The following is a 15196-nucleotide window of genomic DNA, read 5'->3' on the forward strand; positions in this document are numbered from 1 at the left end:
CTGCCCGTCTTGTTCCCCCTGGGACCGTGCACTCAGGACCAGAGGGGCTGCCACCAAGGCCGGTCACGCGTTGGCAGATGGGCCAGGAGCAGCAAGCGCCAGACCGAGGCATCCCTCCCGATGCTGGCAACAGGGAGCAGCTCCAGTGCTGGGGCCGGGGCGTCTGCTCACAGGCCATCCGTCCCCTCTGGCCCTGACAGGAGGGGGCCGCGTGGGTGGCATGGGGCTAGTGCGGGTTTCTGGAAGCAGAGGGTGAAGTCAGCCTCATCTAATTTGGCACCCAAGGGCCAGCCTCCTTCCCCAGAGGTGGCCAGGAGACCAAGGATTGCCACGGCCGTGCAGGGGAGGCTAGCCCTACGGGGTCCTGGAGTCTTCGCCGAGCCCTTGCTGAGCCCTCGCTGGGTGGCTGCTCTCACTGCTGGGGGCTCGGGGTGGGGGGCCCCCCCGGCGCCCTTCCCGCCCATGGGGAGAGGGGTCTTTGCTCTCCAAGCCCTTCCTACATCACTTTCTGGCAAAGTCACTCGTGCCCAGACAAGCCACCTGAGTGGGCAGGGAGGCGTCCTTGGTGGGGAGCTGGGGAAGAGGAGCTGGCTGACTCAGCCTGATCGGAGAGCCGCCCCTGAGCTGTGGGCACCGAGCCTGGGACCCGGTTGGTCTCCGAGTGCCTGCAGCGACCCTGGCATGGCAGAGTGGCTAAAATCGTTGTTTACTTTTTTCCAGCTCAGGTTGTGTCCAGGTGTCTTAGGACTCTCCTGTGGAATGTGCCAGCGCCTTTGAGCCTCCCTGCTTGCCAGGCCACCTGCCTCTGGTGGGGTGGGCGGCTGGATGGCTGAGCCATTTCTCCCCCGTGGAGGCAGCCTGCCATGGGGACACCTACCCAGGGCTCTCGGAGCCCTGCACAGGCTTTGCAGGGGTGGGGTGGGTGGGAGGAGTGGGGAAGGCAGCGTTTATGGACAAAGCTGAGGCACCTGGAGGAGCCCAGGGGTCCTGTGGGCTGGGGACTCCTGCCCTGAGTGAGCTCTGCCTCTTGCCCGTAGGCAGAGAAGTTCGAAGAGGGCCTCCCTCCCAACAATGGGGAACTCGCAGTCCGGGCCAAACTGGTGCTGCCCGCAGGGCCCAGCAAGCTCCAGGAGTCTCAAGAAGGTAGGTGGCCTCCGGCCCCATGACTGTTCATCAGTCTCCTTACAGGTAGGCCGGTGTTTCCTAGCACTTCCTGTTTGCCGCCTGCTGATCCCAGGTGCTCTTGTGACTCTCACCAGGAGCTGTGGCACCCAGCCTGGGAAACGGGGGTCTCTGGAACCCACGGCTCCGAAGGGAGTCAAGCGACCCAAAAGGCCAGGCCTGTGATGCATGCTTTACGGGGTTCTTAGGACACCAGCCCCAGTGCTTTCTCCCAAGGGGGTGGCTTGGGGAAAATGGTCCCGCTGTGGCCCCGCTTGAAGAATGACCTCCGGCATCATGGCTGGGAGTCTGGCTCTTTGGGACCCAAGAGCACATCTCAGGGCCCCTGGTCACGTCAGAAGCTGCTGCCCGGCAAGAGGACGGGTCAAGGACAGGTCCTCCAGGACCTTATAGGTTTAACTAGCTTAAATAACGTGGGGCATGCCGGGGAGATGAGGCGGGGAGCGAAGACGAAGCATACGCAGTTCCGTGATGGCTTTTGGTGATTCGCTATGTGGAAGCTCACAGGACCAGCGGCAAGCACCCCGTGGTTATCTCCGGCCCTGCAAAACAGAGGTCTTGGGGCCGTGCCTTCCCCCAAACCATGGGCTCTGGGACATGTGCCCTCAGAGAGCCTTCTTTGTGGTGGGTGAGCCCCTTTCCCTGGCCGCTCTCTCAGGCTGCGCGGGCCGGAGCACACCCTCTCACCAAGCTCAGTTTTGGGGAGGCAGTGCTGTGTGGCGACCTGCAGAAGGGAGTTGACCGCGAATGCTGGCTTCGTCCCCAGGGGCAGGGCAGCCGTCGCGTGAGGGTCAGCTCTGTTTGGTGGTGCTGGGAGCCAAGGACTTACCCGTGCGGTCGGATGGCACCCTGAACTCGTTCGTGAGGGGGTAGGTATTACAGTTAATCAGGTGGGATTTACTGATAACCTGTTATTCGCACGGCAGGGTCCTAGGACCTGTAGGGAACACCGAAAATAGCCATTTTAAGTTCGTTGCATTTTAGCTTTCCTACCAAAATCCAACGTTAAGTCGTGTCAAAGACTCTGATCTCCAAGAATTCATGGGGTTTGGACATGCTGAGGCGAGATTCGGAATACTACATTTTAACCTGAAACCCAGATCTTCTTGGTCCTTGTTTTATCAGTGAATCAGCTTTTTTTCTGACTAAAATGGAATGTTAAAAAAATCACGTGTTTATAAATATTTACTCGGCTTCGCATTCCCCTTGGATTAGCAGTAAGATGGATGGTTTTTCAGATTTCATCCTCATTCTGAGTCACTACAGGGGTGTCGGTGTTTTGCAAAGGAAAGCAAACACCATTAATTATCACGTAGAATTGCTAAATCCCTGTGTCATAACAGAAAAATGATGAGCTACCTGTCAAGGTGGAACTGGGTTTGTGTCCTAACCCCGCCGCTTATCTGTATGGCCTTGGGCAAGTTACTTGGCCCTTCTTCTGAATTGATTCTGAGAACAGGGTTAATACGAGATAACGTGAGTACAGAGTCCTGGTCCCTGGGTGGCAGGTCTAGTAAGCCACGCTGTCGCCTGGTGGTAGACCAAAGGAGGGGGACCAGGACAAAGGCCACGTGGCCTCGGAACCCCAAATCGCCCTCAGCGTCTGGTGCAGAATTCAGCTCTCAATTCCAAACATCCTAGAGCGAGGTCACGTAGCCAAGCTGGTGCTTCTCATTCACCGTTTAGGGTTTTTATGAGGATGTTAATTTAGCCCTTTACTTAGCACTGACTCTCACTGGTGAGCAAGTCCCAGCAGGGAAAGGGGGCCACGTCGGGGGGAGGGGGTGGCGGGGATGGTTTTCGATCAGCTTTTCTTCCGCAGCTGTCTCACTCTGCCCGACAAGCAAAAGCTGAGGCTGAAGTCCCCGGTCCTGAAGAAGCAAGCGTGTCCCCAGTGGAAGCATTCCTTTGTTTTCAACGGAGTAACCCCTTCTCAGCTGAAGCAGTCCAGCCTAGAATTAACAGTCTGGGACCGGGCCGCCTTCGGCATGAACGACCGCTTGCTGGGAGGGGCCAGGCTTGGTTCCAGTAAGTCCATTCGAGATATTTATGGGGCCCAAGTGCATGTTGGATCCTTAGTGACTGTCTCACATGGATACTATTAGAAGAAAAATCAGGCTTCCGCGATGGCAGGTGACTTAACTGGCTTTGCAATTGCCTGACCTGCCATAAATGGAGATTACTAAGTCTCCCTCCTTCTTACTCTGCAACTGAGCGATAATACAGCAAAGCATCTCAACAATTTAAATCAGATTTAGGATCTGCTAAAGAAACAAAAACCACAGGTCTCAAAATGGGCTGAGTACAGTATTTGCTTTTGTTTTTGGTGTCAATCACGAAGGGATTATTTTCTTAAGGGAAAATATCTTCTTAGCCCAAACTACTGGCAACTGAGAAAGTATTTCATTAAGATTAGGACAGAAGGGCAATGTGCTTGTGCTGCTCGGCAGGGGTGTTTCTGGCATTTTGCGGGGGACGGTCTCTTGTCGGGGAGGGCTTGAGCGCCCCAGCCCTGCCCACCGGTTGCCAGCAGTGCCCCCCAAACCCTGACAACCAAAACAACTGCACACATCTCCAAGGCCTGCAACCGAGGACCACTTCAGATAAACAGGACTCACTCTTAGTTTAAGAAGAAATATTGTCCAAAGCAAACCTTCTTCTTCTAAGTAACTCCTTTCTATGAACCAACCTGGCCACCCACACCTCTCCACAGACACCCTGAAGTGTTAAGACTGTTGTCAACCCTCCCAAAAGAACCAAGTCACCAAACCTGTCCTCTCTTCTTTCAACTAACAGAAAACGGCTTCAGGCTTTTGAGGCCCCAAGTCCCTGGGGAGAATGCCTGTGTCCTGTCCTCAACACAGTTTTGTTGGCGGGGGGGGGGGGGGGGGGGCAGGTGGGGAGGATGTCTCTCTTTTCCAGTGGTTGACATTTTAATATGACATTAAGTTGAGCTGAAAAATTATACTTTTCTTGCTGGTCTTCATTTTTAAAAGGCTGGGGAAAGGGGGAGAGTAAAGTGGCCTCCTGGCCCTCCGTTACTAATCTGTTGTCTCACGCCACAGAGGAAGATCCAGCTGGCGGCGCTGACTCAGGCTCACAATCGAAGCTTCAATGGCAGAGAGTTCTCTCCAGCCCCAATTTATGGACAGACATAACCCTCGTCCTGCACTGAAGCGCAGGTTCCAGGTGGCAGCGGGGCTCAAGTCTGCGTGCCTGCGGGTCAGCTGAACTGGGCGTGGACACGCCTCCGGACAGGCCCCGTGGGGTGCGACCGCTCTGTCAGGTAGCCAGAAGGTTCTTCCATACCCCTCAGTGTACGTGTAAGTTAGAGCAGGGACCACTGTCATGTCAAGAAGTCTCAGGCTGGTTATGTGCTTTGAGAGGTGTGGAAAATGACCAAGTTTCAATAAATGTTCAACAGTTACTTAACCTCTGTTTCCCAGTGCTCGTCGGACAGTGCGAATTACGGCCTCGTTGTGTTGTGTTTCAAAGGAAAAGGAGCCCGGTGGGTGTTTGGTGGCCCCCATCCTACTAGGCAACTTTATAGAGGCAGGTCAGCCAACTCCACAGAGGGCAAGGAGGACACCCCCATTCTGCATAGGTCATGTCTAGGGTCCGCCCGAGGACCCCCCAGCCCCGTCGCTGGCAGGACTGCACCGACAGTCTGAGAAGGGGTCTCCCACCCAACCCGGCAGGGACGACCCCGGCTGCACCCTGCCTCTCACGTGCCCGCGGTGCCAGGCTCATCCCACGCAGGGCACGAAGGGAAGGACGAGAGCTGACACTCCCACGGCCTTCCCACCCCAGGATGTGGCGGAGGATGGAAACAGGTCGGAACAGGTTATTCTCATGGGACCGAGACCCCGGCCAGGCCGGAAGAGCCCCTCCGCGGCTGAGGTCGGTCCGAATCAACACCACGTGTGTTTTTCAAACACCAACTTGTGACAGAAAACTGAAACGTGCACAGTGAATGACGTGCAAGAAGAACACGGAAAGGGAAAAAAAGGTTCCTTTTACAGATGTGATCGCGGCAGTTCCTCAGCTTCGTCAACTGCCCTCCCATATCAGATCAAGTGTCCTGGCTGCGTGGCTTTTAATATGTAATTCTTTTATTATTCTGTAAAAGGTAACAAAATACACAGAACGAAACTTTCCCTTTTTTTTTTAAACTAATGGTACAAACCCATATTATTGCTTATATATAAATACTATACTCTATAGCTGATCATTAATTAGGTGTGTAAGTCCAACAGTGTAGCCCTGTTAAAAAAAAAAAAAAAAATCAAGAAAAGTTTATCCGAGAGTGCAGCGTCCTCCTGTGACATTTCTCCTGAACGGGCATGGGACTTTGTCGGCTGCAGACCGGTGGGAGGAAATCGCTGAGTGCACACAGGTGTGTAAAGGAGTGCTTTCGGCTGTTCTTAAAATAATTTTCACCCCTCAAAAAACATAAATATACAAAGATGCATCCTTCATAGAAATCAAGTACAAATCAATCAATTTAAGCTAATTTCAAATACAGAAAAAAAGTATGGCACAGGATATAAGCCACAATGTGGTTTTAATTATACTGAATCTCGTATCACACATGCCAGCATGGAGTTTGTCATCCAGACTTTACAGGCATCTTTCTTTAATTCAACCAGCCCTGCTCCAAGCATAAGACAGGAAGTGATTCGATAATAATAATAATAATAATAAAAATCAGGCCTGTTTGGCACTATGATACAGATGGGAAAAATAAACCAGGGAAGCTCCCACTGGTCCCAGCCCCAGAATATTCCCACTGAAATAACTACTCTCTTTTTAAAGGAACTGGAGTACGAGGAGGGGTCTAGACTTAGAGAACTACAAACGGGAGTCTGAGAGTCTGAGCGCGACGCTGGGCGGGGCAGCGCAGGCGCCGAGGCCCCGCCCCCCGGCCGGCCCGGCCTTCACATGGCCTCGAACTCGTCGATGCGCTGCTTGGTGTTGCCCTGCCGGATCTGCCGCAGCGTCTTGTACTTGTCCCGGCCTTGCCTCATGTTCTCATTGTGGATGATGTCGTTGTGGGTCCTCTTGTTCTCGTCCCTGGCCTGGGACAGCTCATTGGACAGAGTCTGCAACACCAAGGGGCACCGGGTCAGGCCCCACCCTTTCCACCCGCCTGGCGGCTCATTCCTGGCGGCTCATTCCGTCGCCCTAAGGGCCACCTGCTCCCGCGGGAAGCCAAGGACACAGGGGAGCGCTGGGGCGGAGCCCCCGCAGCCCCGCCCCCCCCCGCCCCCACTCACCATCAGCTGCCGCTGCACACGCTCGTTCTTCTCGGCCTCGGTGATCCGCTTCTCCTCGTTGCGGTCGTCCAGGATGCCCTCGCTGGACAGCTCGGCGCTGTAGCCCGAGTTCTCCGTGCCCTCGTCCTGTAGGCTGTCCTGGACGTGGTAGCCCACCGGCTCGTACGCGGGGGGCGGGGGCGGGGGCGCCGTCATCACCAGGTGCAGCTCCTCCTTGGTCTTCACCAGGTCATCCTGAGCTTCTCTGGCCTTCAGAGGCAAACCAGCAGACAGGTGAGGGCTTCTCGTGCAGAAGCTCGTGTTGAGTTGGGGCCATGTTTTTCAGAATCACCTCTTCTTTACGAAGGAGGCCCATTCTCCCTGCTAGGAGGGACTACGCCCCTCTGTCGCCCCCTCCTCCCCCCTTCCCGTGTGGCGCTGGCTGCATGTAGCATAGACCGGAAGAGGTGGTCACAGTGTCTGGTCAGCAGTGTGCACTGCAGGGTCTCACCAGCCTCTTCCAGGTTGGGGCCTCACAGTAGTTACCAAGCGTGCTCACGGCACGAAGAAACTGATGCCAGGGCCTTGATATTTTCCTAGTATCATACAATCTCTCTCTGTAATCCCAGTCTATGCTCATTGTACATATTTTTGGGAAAAAAATTTCCGGCCACTAGAAAGGACCGTGCTCACATTCTGGTGTGTGGTCTCACCCCTTTTCCTGGGCGCCCGTCCCACTCACGCGCTGTCTCGCCCTTCACTCCTGATCCTTCTAGGAGCTTTCAGAGGTTCGCACAACTCAGCGCCGCCCACCTCACGGCCACCCCAACCCCACAGATGAGCTTAGATTGTCCCTGTTTTTGTAACCAGCTTTTCTCAGTACTTTATAATAAGCACTTTCTCCAAAAACCCAAGGACTGGATCTTCTGCAGGGACCTCGGACTGCAGGGGGGGGTGGGGTGGAGACCAGCGAGGGGGAGGGGCCTGGCATCCCCAGAAGGGGCTGCTGCGGAGGGAAAGCATGGGAAAGGACAGGCAGGAGGGCTGGGGAGAGGAACCTCCCTCCCCACACACACAGCTTGGCAGAGGTCTGTGCTCTGGACCACACCCAAAGCTCTCGGGGTGGACAGACAGGCCCTCTGCGTGGACGCTAGAGCGGAACACATCTCATCTCACTATTGGGCCCCAGCTTGTTAGAGCTCTCTGCGGGGTCCTTGGAGTGCTATTCCCCACCTGCAGTAAGGAATCCAGGCCACCTGCCCGGGCCACACAGCAAATGAGGGGCAGGGCTTGGACTCTTCCCCAGTCTGGAGACCTCCCCCGTCTAGATCCTTCTACCGTGCCATGCCGCAGAGACCAGCGGTCAGGACAGGGCTTGTTCCAGGCCCTGTGGCTCGTTGCTGGGGGCACCCACATAAGCCGATTGAAAGCTGGCTCCTGAGGGGGGCAGCCCGGTGGGGCCGAACACTTCGGGTTGGCCAGAGCAGAGTGGGAGGAAGTTAACAGTGGTTCTTTGTTCTCTGCTCTCCCGGTACTGCAGTGTGGCCACTGCGGGCAAGCCCATTCCCACGGGGATCTCTGTCTAGGACCTGCGACCAGGATCCGCAGAGCGCTGGGAAACGTCTCCGAGGCTTTCGATGCGCCACGCCAGCCTGGCCCGGCCCCACCCCCCGGGGGTGGGGCTCCGCCCGCCACTCACCCTGTGCTGCCACTCCTCCACCTCGTCCTCCTTGCGCCTGCGCGCCTCCTCCAGGAGCGCGATCTTGGCGGTGTACTCCGCGAGCTCCGCGGCCTGCACAGAGCAAGCCGCAGTGAGTTCCCCGCGCTGGCCACAGAGCCCATTTGTGCAGGAACGGCCTCCCTCGCATCCCTCACTCCTCCTCCCAGCGGGCACTGTCCTTCCCCGGCCACCAGCCCGGCCCCTCCCCACCGGCCACGAGACAGCCCCAAGCAGATCACTTTACAGCCCAGACAGAAATGATTGTAAGGCAGGTGTCACTTTTTCGATCCCCGGAGGCCGCCTCTCCATAATTCAGCACCGTGAAACCCGGGGACTCCTACCAGCTGCTCCTGGCTCTTTATCTGATCCACCGCCTGCTTCTCCAGCTCCTCCTTTGAGCGCAGCGCGGCCATGCGCTCAGCCTCCAGCCGCTCGGCCTCCTCCTGCGCGCGCTTCCTCTCCTCCTCCAGCTGCAGGGCCCGCTGAATCTGGTCGGACAGCTCTGAGGGGCACAGAGGCAAGGCCGGGCGCTCAGGGCTCCACTGGGCACCCGGAGGCTGGCCCGAAACACCCAGCCTGGGGATGGGGCGGGGTCACCGCGGGGCAGCATGGCAAAAGCTACACGGTAGTGGCCGGAGTTTCAGGGTGACAGGGCCTGCTGCACTGTCACTGCGAGGAGAGCATCCTGCTTCCCGCCCACTGTTTACAGGACACATGAAGGCTGGGCCTGGGTTCTAGTTTATGGCAGGGAGGGGACAGAGCCCGGGGCCCACACTGGCCAGTTCTGAGATCTTGGGACAACCTACTCTGACCAGCGAAACCTTAACATGCTCTTAAGGAAAACGGGACAACCCAGCACTCACTTCCTGGGGCTGAGAAAAACTCTAAAAGGTAGTGATGCACATGAAGCATTTAGCACAGATGGTGCTGACATCCGGGACTATTTTCTCATCTGATGACCATTTTCCTGTCTACAAGTCTCTATCCTGGGTGCTGTGTTTTAAACCGAGACGGACCTTCCTCCTGGGTGTGTGTGTGTGTGTGTGTGCATGCGCGAGCGAGCTGCTGTCCGCCTGTCCCTCTGTGAAAGGTCCCCCGGGACACGAAATCCGAGGCGTGCGTGCACCCACCTTTCTCGGCCTTCTTGGTCTTCTGCTCGTAGTCCTGCAGCCTGAGCATCAGCTCCTCCTTCTCCCGCATCATCTGCTCTTTCTCTCTCTCCACAGTCTCTCTCCTTTTCTTCTCGGTTTCCAGCTGCTGCCTGTTACAGGGAGGGCAAGAGGTGGCACAGGAAGCTTTAGCCTCTGCAGGCGCGTGTGCTGTAAGCATGTCAACGAGACATGTGCCAGCGAGACACCCCGGCCGCAACTGGCCCCGGAGCCAGCCTGTCACCAGCCCCAGCAATCTGAAGGAACAGCTGCTTCTCGGTCACCGGCTGTCCCCAGTGCCCAGCTGCAACTAAGGAGGGGAGGTGGTGGCACTGACCAGCTCCCCCGAGCACCCCTGCCCTGGGCTCTGCCGCCGCCCAGCCCACAGCGGGGCCAGCCCTGTGGGCTGCCCCCGCGGCCCGCACCCCGCTCACCGCTCCAGCTGCTTCTGGTGCTTCTCCTCCCGGGCCTGGGCCTTCATCTGCTGCACCTCGATGGTGTCGGGCTTCCTGCGGCGCATGTACAGCTCGTGGTTGCCCATGCACAGCTGCAGGATGCGCTTGTTGATGCGCAGGCGCGGCGCATAGAACACGAAGTCCTGCAGGGCAGAGCGGCGCTGTGACCCGGGCCCTGGCCGCCGCCCCGCTCCACCAGGTTCCAGGGCCTTTTCCAAAAGGCCTCACGTAGCAGAGAGTAGGGGGCCAGACGGGGCCCTCTGGATAAAGCCGCTGGCTCCAAGTGACGAGATGCCAGAGCGCACGTTCTCAGAGGCATGGGCCGTGCACGCGCACGCGTGCACCAAAACCCCACCCCCGGACTGCCGCAAAGCTGCGCCACGGTGCGGGGTCTCACGGCCCCGGGAGCCCAGGACCCCCGAGGCCCGGTGCTGCCTGATCCTCAGGTCAACGACGTCTCTTGTCCTCTCCAGCCCACAGCCACACCCCTGAGTCTTGCCGGGGCTGCCGCAACGTCTACTGGGCGCGCCGTCTCCTCCGCCTCAAACTGCCGCCTCCCGCACTGCCACCCGCACGGCCCTCGGGTCTCTGCTGGATCTCCGATGCCATCCTGTAGCTCCAGGACCAGGCGGAAATGCCGTGGCCTCGCACACGTGAGGGCCAATCACTGTGGCCCCGACCTGCCCCGTGTTCACCTAAACTGTGCTCTTTCCCAGCTGTGAGCATGTCCCCAGTCGGCCCCCCCTCTTTGGAAGGTCATGTAAAAGCCCATCGCTTCTGTGTCCCCTGCACGCGCCGCTGACGTCAGCCACGGTGTTGCCGGCAATCCCCTCTGCTGACTCGCCTCCCCACCCCCCACCCCCCAGACAGTCAGTTCCCAGGCCAGCACGGCCATGCTCATTCACCTCTCCGGCTACAGGACCAAACCAGCCCACTCAGCGTTCCTGGTGCTCCGTGGACACCTGCCAGGTGACTGACAGTTCAGGCAGCACTGCTACCTCCAAGCCCCACGACCCTGAGCACGTCACTGAGCCTCAGCATCTCCAACACTACAATGGGGCGACGGCCACCTAATGAGGTTGCTTGATGATTAAATCATGCCATGTTCGTAAGGACTCAAGACTGTGTCTGGCACGAGGAGAGTCGTTGGGGCACAGAGTGCTCACTCAGAGAGCACTGCAGGCCCTAGGGACCGGCTAGCAGAGAAACTGTAAAACGAAACAGCGTCCAAGAACTTTACGGCCAGTGACAGCACAAGTTCACCACATGTGACACAGCTTGCTTCCTCGCTCCCGCTGTGCTTAGCGCAGGTGACCGGGGATACGGCCTAGGCCTAAAGGCACGTGCCAGGCAGGCTAATCGACCCGCTCAGGAAGGTGCTCCTTGGCTTCCTGGTCTTTGCGGCTGTTCCAGAAACACCGGGGAGGAGGGTAGTGTCGGGCTCAGGTTGGGGGGAGGCTCTCCTGAGGGGTTCACACAGTGTTAGTAAGTCACTGGGTTTCCCGGGGAGGTGTCTGCACAGCTGGGAGAAACAGGTCATTTTATTACCCACCTGTCTCTTATTGCACAGGAGAAAACACTCCTGTGTTTTGGTTGTATGGGCAGACGCGCCACCCAGGTCTTGCTGTGGCTCCTGAGTCCTGGACTTTGCAAAGGAACGCTGGTTGGCACCAACTTCCTCTTGAGAAAGTTTAAAAAACCAGGAGACGGGAACTGCGGGGAGCATCCCCACCCTGGCCCCCAGAGTCCTGGGGACAGGCCCGGCATTGGGGACACCAGAGCTCTGAGCCTCCTGCCTGCTCTTTGCGGGGAGGTAACTATTAAAACTTTCTAAATACTCATCTCCAGCCAATGCCCACGACACTGACGAGGCCCGGGGCAGGCCCTCTAAACTCTGACGGAGAAAGAACGTCTTCAAGATGAAAACCCTAGGCACGAGGAAAGTCTAAGGACACGAATCCAAATGCAACCTTTAGAGTAGTTGAGAAGTGAACCAGGGGACCCCAGGATGCTCCCCTACTGGGCTCCATCAGCCCACGGCGGGGTGGTGGGGGGCGGCCAAAGGTCATGGTTAAAAAAGCTGAGCATGGTTAAAGGGCTGGTCGCACCATCAAATGCCAAGTTTCATTCCTTCAACATCCTGAGAGCCTTCTGCTTGCTCCATGAGGCCACAAAGACAAAAAGCCCTTTTCTGAGGGGAGACAGCGGACTCAGCCCCTCACAGGGCCACCTGGGCAGGCTTCGAACATTTAGGGTATTTGAGGCCCCAGACTGCAGTACGTAAGCGGACAGGGAGCAGGCCCGGCTCTGCAAAGGAAGCGCCCGGCCCCGGAGAGCAGGTGGTGAGAGAACAGGACAAACTGCGGACAGGACCCTGCCTCGCCCTCGGGGGCTTCCTTTGCTGCCTCCCTGGGAAAAGTTTACACCTGGAGATGCGACTCCGGGTGTAAAGATGGAAGCCGGGCATGCCGGCGAGGAGCGGAGCTACAAAGCAGCCCCGTGAGGTGTGGAAGGTACAGGGACTCGGCCCCTGGCCAGCTCCTCACGTCACAGCCCCCGAGACGGGAGCCTGAGCAACCCAACGATCGGAAGCAGTCGCCCGGTCCCCGCCTCGTGTCCCCTTTAAGTGGCAGAGGGGGTGGCCGACCTGCTGCCGCATCATCGCGGCAGTGTTAAATTTACTGCCGGGAAGCACGCTGCTTGTTCTGCTTGTCTGACCCATCTCTCCCACCGGCCGAGGACGTCACGAGGGCTGGGAGCCCCGCCTGCGCCGTGCGCCGGCCCCAGGATGGTGCCCGACGGGCAGCCAGCCGTTGCTCTCCTGGTTTTCCCTTTTTTTCTTTTAAGTGATGGCTTCACATAGAACCACCGTGTATGTACTAAGAGTACACTTGGCTAATCCAACCAAGTGCATTCTAATTGCCTCTCTCTGCTTGGGATTTTGATTAGGAAACAGTTGGCAGCTTTTCAAAAGCTAACCTTATACCAAATTAAAAAAAAAAAATCCTTAAACAGTGTAGTCCAGAATTCCTGTTTGTCAGTCCCATTAAAAAAAGGTCCTGAAATATTAGCATCATCTCACAGAGGAGAGAGCAGCCTACGCAGGGACTTCAGGGTCTTCTTGCCTCCTCACTGACCCAATGCCATGCCCCTGTAACGTGGGCACACGGCGACCCCGGCTCATGATGCTGCTCTTTAATGCGCCCTGATATCACAGAGCTCAAGGGTCTGTATTTTAAATAACTGTGCAGCTGCCCATGGAGTAGGAGTCGAGAGCTTGCAGAGAGCAGGGAACATTTTCAACAGAAAACACTTTCACAAACGGTGTCGAGACCTCTGGTCTTCACATATGTGGGACTAACCCATGTGCGGGGAGGAGCAGCTGGACAGTAAAGCCCTGTGGGGTTAACCGTGGCCGGGCGGTGCCCAAGCCCCGTGGGGGGGGCTCCCCGACGTCCGGCCTGCAGCAAGCCCACGCTCGCCTCTCTCAGCCTAACGCTGTAACTAAGGAACAAAAATTACATGAGACACAAAGTCCTTCCCAATCTATAATTTTGGTAAAACTCAGAACAGACTCTAAGGAAAATAACGGAATTTCTTCAACCAGTGATTTTTTTTTTTTTAAGAACCGGATTTCTGATTAGAAAACAAATTCCTCACCCTTCCACCACACTATAGTGCGTACGCATGTCTTAAATTTTCTGAGCAGAATAAACCACAAAACCAAATTCCCGTAATGCACTGGTCTCTGCGGCTGTTCGCTAACATTCAGTGTTCTCTAAATTCCAGGATGTGAAGCCTCATTTCCAACTACGTCCTCGCAGGATGACCGCCCGCCGTGGGGGACAGCAACGCTCCAGACATGAATCTGACTTTTCCTAACAGGCGCGAGTTGCAAGGAAAGCTCTGGAAGTCCAAAGCTGGCTGGCCCTCGAGGCTCGCAGCAGTCACCGCCACACTCCGGGCGGGACCGGAGATGCTGCCGTGAGCCCCACACCTCGTGTACGCTCTTGGGGGCTGGCCAGTTTCCCACCTGGACACGACCGTTTCACAGGCCCAGAAACGCTTACCATGTGGCAAAGGTCAATGACTCAGAGCTGCCCTTTTCTGCATAAGGAATGAAGACATTTGGAAACTAAGGTGATAGCTCGCTTTTGACAGACACCTGGCCTCCGTGATAACCTCCCACTGCAGTGGTCAGTCACATGGCTCAAGCTAACCTGTTGGCAACCTTGCCCCCCACCAACACACGCATGAGTAATCACTGGCTCTCTGTCACTTAGAGAATTCTGATTTGTCCTGAAAACACATTTGACGCTAAGAATGAAAAACAGTCACCCCCACGTATGATCCGCACGAACTTACAGGAGACTTCTTGTCGATGGGCTTAATGACAAACTTTTTGTCATTGAAAGAGATGTTCCTGATTTCACTCCACGGGAAGCCAATCTTTGGGGTCAACCTGAGGTTAAAAAAGTAGATGGTTAGATATGCTTGGATAGGCTGAGAGGTTTGCAAATCTAGTCTTCGTACTTTCGAAAGTATAAAGCTAGCCCAAGAAGCATAATATATAACACATCATTATGAAATAATCCCTACCTGCACTAGGTGAGTCAGTGGCTGCTTGTAAGGTTCAAGCTGTAGACAACCTCAACATGTTACATTAGACTTTCTCTGTTTCAGATCCCACTCTAGAAGTAACACAGATCCTCAAACCGCCAAAGACACTGCCGCCAAACGCAGTCCTTTCCCACATGCCATAAAAACTTCCAATTTAGAGAAGAGCATGGGCGTGGAGGACTCTATTGGCTTCCAACATATTTAAATAAAAACCGATGGGCAATGCAGGTCTTGCTTTGACAACACAGGCCAGGCCATGGCAGGGAGGGGTGGCCTCTGAGGGCCAAGAGACGGCATCTGAGCCCAACGGACGGCTCCTTTGGGACACAGCGGTCGTGCGCACCTGCAGGGATGTCGGGGCACCGGCCAGGCGGTGGTGTTGCGTGTCAGACCTTTTTGGCTCACGTCCCTTCCCACAGCCCTGCCCCGCAGATGCACCGGTGCGTGCGGAAACGCATCTGGCCACCACGTGTCACAGCTCCCCAGCCAAGATGCAGAGTTCGCTGGGCTATTCCAGCTTCGCATATGGGATCAAGAACTTTTAAAGAGGTAATTTTTGTTTACAGGTCCCTGAGCCCCAAAAGGAATTCGAAATATCTCCGGTCCTGCCTATGACTTCAGCCGACGTCCTTACATGCGGCTGTAAGAGTGACGTCAGCATTTGCTGCTCGAGAGTATACTGTCCTTCAGCACACAGGAGCAAAACGCTTTACGGCAGGGGAGCTACAAGCCCAGCGGCCGCTGCTCGGCCCTCAGCCGTGCGGTCTACACTGTGGGTCAGATTTCCAGCTCCCAAGCTGCCAACAAGGCAGGGGT

The 15196-nt window shown here is 56.4% G+C and overlaps 2 protein-coding genes across 6 annotated transcripts in view; one reads left to right on the forward strand and one right to left on the reverse strand.

Annotated features, from left to right (window-relative positions):
• SYTL3 (synaptotagmin like 3) overlaps positions 1-5467 on the forward strand; it is a 69103-nt gene extending 63636 nt beyond the window's left edge. For all 4 annotated transcript variants that reach the window (XM_016152705.2, XM_016152707.2, XM_016152706.2 and 1 more), the window contains 4 exons: positions 1038-1143; positions 1949-2051; positions 3005-3210; positions 4248-5467. In XM_016152705.2, coding sequence (XP_016008191.1) covers positions 1038-1143; positions 1949-2051; positions 3005-3210; positions 4248-4357 — 525 coding nt within the window. In that variant the 3' untranslated portion in view covers positions 4358-5467. The remainder of the gene's footprint in view (positions 1-1037; positions 1144-1948; positions 2052-3004; positions 3211-4247) is intronic.
• Positions 5468-5722: 255 nt separating this feature from the next.
• The window catches only part of EZR (ezrin), a 46389-nt gene continuing 36915 nt past the window's right edge, over positions 5723-15196 (reverse strand). The window contains exons 7-13 of one of the 2 annotated variants that reach the window (XM_016152711.2): positions 14126-14222; positions 9740-9903; positions 9288-9418; positions 8499-8659; positions 8137-8229; positions 6459-6707; positions 5723-6284 (exon numbers count right to left, since the gene is read on the reverse strand). In XM_016152711.2, the coding sequence (XP_016008197.1) occupies positions 6120-6284; positions 6459-6707; positions 8137-8229; positions 8499-8659; positions 9288-9418; positions 9740-9903; positions 14126-14222 (1060 nt within the window). In that variant the 3' untranslated portion in view covers positions 5723-6119. The remainder of the gene's footprint in view (positions 6285-6458; positions 6708-8136; positions 8230-8498; positions 8660-9287; positions 9419-9739; positions 9904-14125; positions 14223-15196) is intronic. The other variant, XM_016152710.2, reaches the window with a different exon arrangement.

This window comes from Rousettus aegyptiacus, unplaced genomic scaffold, assembly GCF_014176215.1.
Source record: "Rousettus aegyptiacus isolate mRouAeg1 unplaced genomic scaffold, mRouAeg1.p scaffold_m13_p_1, whole genome shotgun sequence".
NCBI lineage: Eukaryota > Metazoa > Chordata > Mammalia > Chiroptera > Pteropodidae > Rousettus > Rousettus aegyptiacus.